At 47.7% G+C, this 7,802-nt stretch overlaps 1 protein-coding gene across 1 annotated transcript; it reads left to right on the top strand.

Moving 5' to 3' along the window:
• The first annotated feature begins 412 nt into the window (after positions 1-412).
• On the top strand, positions 413-7,735 carry GAL3ST2 (galactose-3-O-sulfotransferase 2). The gene is made up of 3 exons (XM_025216991.1): positions 413-946; positions 4,241-4,511; positions 6,080-7,735. Exons 1-3 carry the CDS (start codon positions 927-929, stop codon positions 6,902-6,904), a joined length of 1,116 nt encoding a protein of 371 aa, XP_025072776.1. The 5' UTR covers positions 413-926; the 3' UTR covers positions 6,905-7,735.
• Positions 7,736-7,802: the final 67 nt, after the last annotated feature.

Raw genomic sequence — 7,802 nt, 5'->3', positions numbered from 1 at the left:
ATCAGAGAAATCCCATAAAGCAAACAGGGTGGCTGGGTAGCCTTTGATTACGCATCTGAGTTACTGCAAGCTATACATCTAATTAGATCTCAGGTAGCTTACTCATGAGTATCATCCAGAGGCAGGGGGAGATTCCCTCTGGAGGCAGGCAGCTCATTGTTCATGAGTTTCAAGAGGGAGGAAGTTTCAGATGGTCCAGCTTCTCTCTAAGTTTTCATCATGGCTACTGCACCTCCTCCTGGGCAGTCCTTGACTTATATAGACCTTATGACCTCATTTACCTGCTCCAATGGATGCCAGCACCTGTTGGTTACCAGGCAACCATTTGAAATGCATCACTGGTTGCCGGGTAGGCTGGCAGGGTCTTTAGCCCCCACCCAGTCAGGTTGGCATTGCTTAGAACAATAGGGAGCATAAGCCCCTCACCCAGGTATGTGATACCAATCATGTAGGCAGAGAAAGCAGGTTTCCCCCCTCCCTCAGGAATGTATCCAGCTCAGGTACAACTCAGGGTCACCTGAGAGAGGGGGCAGAGGAGTCTTCCCTTTTCAGTGACTGTGTTAACCAAATTGTCACATAGCAGAGTTTTTGGGGAGAGACAGAGGTGGTATTATGACATACTGTGCAGTAACATCACATCACACTTCATGCCACACGATGCTATTGTGCAGTAGGAACGAGCTACTATGTAGTCAGCATTTTGTGTAGATGCAGCCACAGTTATTCAGGGACTTTAGCAGAAGGAAACAGAATTGTACTTGGGCACCTGATGAGTACCTGGCCTGTAGTGTGTTGCAAACAGGGAGGTTATGCTGATATATACTGAATGAGACTAATGGAATGTCCCTTTCCTTTTCAGGCATTTGAGATTCCTGGCACTTTTTACTTTTTGGCTGGGAATCCTCTTTCTGTGTGGCTTCTTCCATATGAATATAAACTTCATCCCGTAAGTCTGCCTTCTCTAATGATATTGCAAAGGATGAGAACTGGTTTCCAGCTGACCAAGGAGCCCAGGAGCCAACATTTAATCCATCATGAGCCTGTGTAGCCCGTAGACTTTCAGTTGGACAGCCCTGCATTAGGGCCTTCAGTTGATATTTAGCAAACTAAACAGTGAGATAGTTATAAAAGGGCAGCATGGTCTAGCAGCAATTTGGGGTAAATGCTTTAATACAAAAACAAGAAAGGGGATTGAGCAGAAGAAGCTAAGACCCCTTTTGCATCCTCAACAGTAAATAGTTTCATAGTTGGTAGGGTCGGAAGGGACCTGAGCAGATCATCAAGTCCGACCCCCTGCAATGGCAGGAAAAAGTACTGGGGTCAAACGACCCCAGCAAGGTGTTCATCTAACCTCCTTTTAAAACCCCCCAGGGAAGAAGCCAGCACCACTTCACTTGGAAGTTGGTTCCAGATCCTAGCCGCCCTGACTGAAGTAGTGCCTCCTGCTGTCTAGTCTGAATCTACCCTCTGCCAGCTTGTGAATGTTATTTCTAGTCACTCCTGGTAGTGCTCAGGGGAACAGGGACTCCTCCAATGCCTGTTGGTCCCCCCTCACTAGTTTGTAACAGGCCACTAGATCCCCCCTCAGCCTTCTCTTGTGGAGGCTGAACAGGTTCAGGTCCCTTAGCCTCTCCTCGTAGGGCCTGCTCTGCTGGTCCCTGATCATGCAGGTGGCCCTCCTCCGGACCCGCTCCAAGTTGTCCACATCCCTCCTGAAGTGCGGTGCCCAGAACTGGATGCAGTACTCCAACTGTGGTCTAACCAGTGCTGCAGAGGGGGAGGATCACCTCCTTGGCCCTGCTTGAGATGCATCTGTGGCTGTCACGGCGGGGTCCTGCAGGAGGGCCGTGAGCTCCCTGAGGTCCCTCGCACCGTGTCAAGGCCAGCCCAAGGCACCCTCTTATTCTCACCCACCACGTCTTGCTGGTAAATATAATAGGGAGGCTACCTTACTCCTCCTTGGGCACAGCTACTCGGGACCTCTGTCCCCGCAGTTTTCCTGGACTCTTGTGGTCTCCCCGTATGATGGGTGCTACTCAGGCACCCCAGCCTTATGGGCTACGCATGGCTCCTACCAGCCCCTAATACCACGCCCCAAGCCTCGCAGATGTGATAGACATTGGTGTGTCTCTCTATACGTACACTGCCCCCTTCTCTGGGGCCTTCTCTCACGCTGCCCCTCTTCTCTGGGGCCTCCTCTAAAAGTGTTGTCCCACTCAGGGACCCTTGCCTGCTTTGGGACTCTATAATCGAGCCTCTGGTCCTTCAGGCCCACCGCGCTGCTTCCCCTTTTCCTGGACACTGTACTGCTATCCCCTTTTCCTGGGGACCACCGCAGCACCCTGTCCTTCTCTTGAGCGCACTGTGCTGCTAACCCCTTTTCTTGGGGTCCACCACAGCACCCTGCCCTTCTCTTGGGTTTTCTGTAGTGCTAGCCTGTTACCGGGCTCGTCATGCCCGTCCTGGGCTTCTCACATATTGCCCCTCCTGGGCTTCTTAAAAGGCCGCCCTCCTCCTGGGGCTCTTTGTGCCCAACTTGGGCTTCTTCTCAATTGTGCCCCCTCTCTGGGGCCCATCATGCCTATGCTAGGGCTTCTCAAGAAGTGCCCATCTCTAGGGCTGGGGTCTATACACCCCGTATCCTGCACCCTCCTGGGTGCTGGGGTCCTCACCCTCCGCTGTGAGGCCCCTTTAAGGATACTGCGCCCTCACTGGCACTGGGGCTCCCACACCACTGTGTGTCCCTTTGAGGATAATGCGCCCTCACTGGTGCCAGGGTCCCCACTTTACCGTGAGCCCCCTATGAGGCCTCCTCCAACCCCTAATAGCCTCACCCAAACCACCAGTGTGATAAAAACAACAGAACACAAACTCCAGCCCCTTGGCTATAACTCAAATATCAGCCATCTGGCTATAACACCATTGCTCCAGTATCTTGGAGCTGCTGCTAGCAGTACCTCCAGGCAAACGGTACCTACTGTTAGGCTTCTACCCACATCATTGCTCCCAGAGCTCCTGCCTCTCTGGCTGCTGGCAAGGAACTGCCTCAGGCCTCTGCTTCTGGGCTTTTATAAGGGCCAGGCCCTGCCCCTTTCCGGTCAGCTGACTCTCATTAGTTGCCCCGGCAACCCACAGCTGTGCTCGTTATCCCTGACAACCCACAGCTGTGCTCGTTATGTCCTGCCAGGGCGCTCTCTCCCTGGCAGTTTCCACTCTCTAGGAGCAGAGCACTGAGGTGCCCTGCGACAGACTCCAAGATCCTTTTCTGCCTCTGCACTGATGAGAAGGGAGTTCCCCAGCCTGTAGGTATGCTGCTAGTTGTTTCTCCCCAGGTGCAGCACCGTGCACTTATCAGTGTTGAAACCCATCCTGTTCTCATCTGCCCACCTCTGTAACCTGTCTAGGTCTGATTGCAGCCTATTCCTCCCTTCTAGAGTGCCCACATCCTTCCACATCTTAGTGTCATCAGCAAATTTGAATAGGGTGCTTTTTACCCCCTCGTCCAAGTCACTGATGAAGATGTTGAACAGTGCCAGTCCGAAGACCAAGCCCTGGGGGACCCCACTGCCCACGTACCTCCAGGTTGAAAAAGACCTGTCCACCACCACTCTCTGGGTGCGGCCCTCCAGCCAGTTAGTGACCCATCTGACTGTGTAGGTGTTGATGCCACAGTCCCCTAGTTTTTTAATGAGAATGGGGTGAGAGACAGTGTCAAAGGCCTTCCTAAAGTCCAGAAAGACTATGTCCACTGCTACCCCTGCATCTAAGGATTTTGTAACCTGGTCGTAGAAGGCCATCAGGTAGGTCTGACAGGACCTGCCTCTAATGAACCCGTGTTGGTTGCCCCTAAGCATAACCTCCCCTGCTGGCCCCTCACGGACATGTGCCAGGATAATTCTCTGCCTCGTGTCCAGAGAAATAAGGTGATTATATTATGGAGCTATGCTTATTTACAGCACCTGGGCATCTGGCCCCTTGACCTCAGTGGAGCAATGCTGATATATACCAGCTGGGTACCTAGCCTGGTGATAACAGTGGTGTGATGCTGATTTACATCCTCTGAAGAGTTGGCCAAGATATAAAGAGCATTAATTCCAGTCACACTCTTAAAGTTCATTGGACTAAAGGGTGAGGACCAGGAGGGTAGGATACTGTGGCAAAAGCAGCACTGTCACTCAGGTACACAAGATGGATTATGACGCTAAAGAGAGTTTTTCTCCTGTGCTTCAAATTCATCCAGAGTGTGGAAGGGCTTCACCTTTTACCAGGAACCCTGTCACCCCAGAACTAATATCATGTTCCTGAAGACCCACAAAACAGCCAGCAGCACTGTCATGAACATCCTGTTTCGGTTTACGGAGAAATTCAATCTTACAGTGGCCCTTCCAGCTGGCCGGCAGTTCCATCTGGGCTACCCTGACAGCTTTGAGGCAGAGTTTGTAGAGGAATTTAAAACCACGGGGCCAAGTTACAACATCATGTGCAACCATCTGAGGTTCAACCTCAAAGAGGTAAGAATCAGGGAGGAGTTAGTCTGTGAAATGACTGCAGTATTTTTTCCTGCTACTAAATCTCACTCCTTATGCTCTGTTCCCCTGATTTACAAGTATCCTATGTTCTGAGCTAGGATTTCATGTGCCCGCCTTCATCCTCAAAGTTCATTCATGCCAGGGAATAGCCACTGCTCTTGAGAGATTCCTCTAGGGATCTTTGTATTAATAATCATTTACAGAACCACTGGGCTTGACTTGTGTGACTCAGGTGTGGCCTTTTGCTTTGGGAGACAGAAAGTAATATGCTAGCCCCAGCACTGATCTTTGTTTTGGTCTCTCTGGACACATATACACAAGCATGGAGGCTGTTCTGATAAGCTGGAATTCCAGTGCGCTGGAACAGACTCAGTTAATTGTTCAGGCCAGATTAATCAAGTCTGCTGGAGCATGGCAATTACTGCACTCTAGTAGCCTCCTGCATCTCATGTCTAAGTGTCCCCATGCTTAAAAATATTGCTGGGAGCGCTTGAACTAAAGCGTGTCAAACAAGCTTTAGTTCAAGTGTCCCCTCCACCATTTTTAAGTGTGGGGACACTGATGCACGAGACCTGGCAGCGCATTAATTAGAGTGGCTCTCAGAGCTGCTGTAATTAAAGCACCACCCCTCACATCTGTGTAGCACATGTAATAGTGCCCTCTCTTTCTCTCTTTAATGAGAGGGTGGAATCACCTCTACTTTCATAAATCTTCAGCATTTGGGCTCCATGTGATGGAATAATAGATCTTTGGCCCTACTGTTGGCCTGAACCCACTGTGCCCTTCTGCATCCATCTATGTGAGGTTGGCCCAATGGCTGTCTGGTGTTTAGGGGTGTGCAGGCCACACAGCCAGAAGCTCCCTCAAGCAGATCCCTACATAATCCACCAAACTATTCACTAGGTCACAGTGGGTGCATCTATATGAGATGCTACTGTTCAGTAGTTACTATGCATTTACTGGCAAACACTTTTTTAGTGACACTACTGCGGAGTATCCTAATAATACTGTGCAGTAGTGTATTAGCACTGTTGTTGCTGTGGTGCGCTACTGCGCAATATTATTTGGCTACTGCGCAGTTCATGTCTTTTGTAGACGTTCCCAGTGAGAATAATAAAGACCCCATATGCTGAATACAGGATCCTTTCATTCCAAAAAAGTAAATGGAGCCTACAACCTGTATTACTGAAATCTGTTGGTAGCAATATGGCAGCGCCTTAGTGCTCTGTTTCTTTAAGAAGTTGTTTGTGTTACAGGGAGTTTAATCTGAATACACAGTAGGAAAAATGTTCTTAGGGAGAATGTTTTTGTAAGTGGCTGATGCTCTTACTAGGCATGCCTGCAAATAACCATAGACTCTAATACAATGTTTATACCTTCTTGGCTTGACTGTGGTTTAATTCACTGTCATTAGTCTACACTATGCTTGTTATTTTGACCTGTTTTCCATTAAATTCCATTTTCTGGTACCATTTTGTACATGAGAACATCTCACACAGATAATCAATCAATTGATATTAATGATCACTATGTTTTCTCCTCATAAATAGGTAAGAAAAGTGATGCCAGTCAACACTACCTATTTTTCTATCCTGAGAAACCCTGTTTCTCTGCTGGAGTCCTCATATGTCTATTATAAAAATTATGCACCTGCATTTAAAAAATCAAGGGATGTGAATGAGTATCTAGCTTCTCCTGGGATATATTACAATAAGAGTGAATCTGGATATAACATTTATGCCAAGAATAACATGTGGTTTGACTTTGGTTATGATAACAATGCAGAGGATGATGAGAACTATACCCAGTCTGTCCTCAGGATGATTGAACAGGATTTCCACCTGATTCTGATAGCAGATTACTTTGATGAGTCCATGGTCCTTCTGAAAAACTTCTTGTGCTGGGATCTGGATGATGTGGTTTACTTCAAACTGAACTCCAGAAGCCTGAACACTATCCAGAGCCTGACTCCTGAGAACAAGGAAAAAGTAAAAGAATGGTGCTCACTGGATTGGAAACTTTACCAGCACTTCAATAAGAGCTTTTGGAGGAGAATTCAGGAAAATATAGGACTAAAAAATTTGTACAGGGAGGTGAACCTCCTGCGAAAAAAACAGAAACAGCTCATGGAGAAATGTCTCTTGGATCCAGTGCCAGTAAATGAGACCCAAATTAAAGACAAACTACTCAAGCCCTTCCAGTCAGGGGATGCACATATTCTAGGTTATAATCTCAAGCACAATTTAGACAATGAGACTCTGAGAAGCTGCCAGAAAATGATCACGCCTGAGCTTCAGTACATGTCATATCTGTATGCTCTTCAGTACCCAGACAAGAAGAGGAAGAGCATAAACTTTCCCTCGTGGTGGAGTTGACAAGGATGCAAACAATTCATTTCAGTGTAGGTAACAGCATATGGCAGTGCTTCCCATCTTCTTGTCAATTTGTTTATCAGAGCTGTTTATCTGTTAAGTGCCTAGTGGTGTTAGCCCATGAAATTATCTCAGAAGTCAGACTAGATAGTGGGACAGGCAGGCAGGGACATTGGGGCTGGAACACACAGCAACCTAGGCTAGCTGTCAGCAGTTGGCGCATGGTCCTTAGATGTTTGTATCCAGGCTGCTCCAGCCTCCCCAGGAGCTGGAGTGAAACTAGCTAAAAAAATCAATGCCCTGACAATCCTGTCTCTCCTACACAATGTAGATCCTAGTCTACAGCAGATAGTTTAGCCCTTTATGTGTGGGTGAAATACTAGTAAAATGGCCTCTGTTGATAATGGTGTCGATGGAAAAATATCAAAGAGAATGCATGTAGCAGGGCCTTCCCATCTCCTGTTATAGCCTAACAAAAGATTGTCCATACAGTGTATGTTAGCACTCTGTGCGAGGGAACTGGAACAACTGGGAACTATTGTTTAGGTTACCAGAGGGAAACCTTTATATTTCATTTTATTGATTGTACTCTATATCCCAAGCCAGTGGAACTGAATGCACATACCACAACTGCCAGCTACTGAAATGGACTCTCAGACAAAATATTGCTTAGGGCTTGGAACACATTAGGCCTCTGCTAAAGAGAAGGACACAGCTCTCCAGGCATCTCTCACCTGGAAGTGGAGAGGTTAAATAGAATGAATTGTGTTTTGTCCCATTTCACCTAATAAAGCACATTTTATGTCATGGGTGCATGGAGATGTCTTCTCTTTAAAGTGCACTCTCCACTTTCTTTAAATTTCAGCCTTTCTGTCACCAAGCTTCCCCCTCTTCTGGAGAA

This window comes from Alligator sinensis, unplaced genomic scaffold (assembly GCF_000455745.1).
Source record: "Alligator sinensis unplaced genomic scaffold, ASM45574v1 scaffold863_2, whole genome shotgun sequence".
NCBI classification, from domain to species: Eukaryota; Metazoa; Chordata; order Crocodylia; family Alligatoridae; genus Alligator; species Alligator sinensis.
This window is presented reverse-complemented; position numbering and strand designations above follow the sequence as displayed.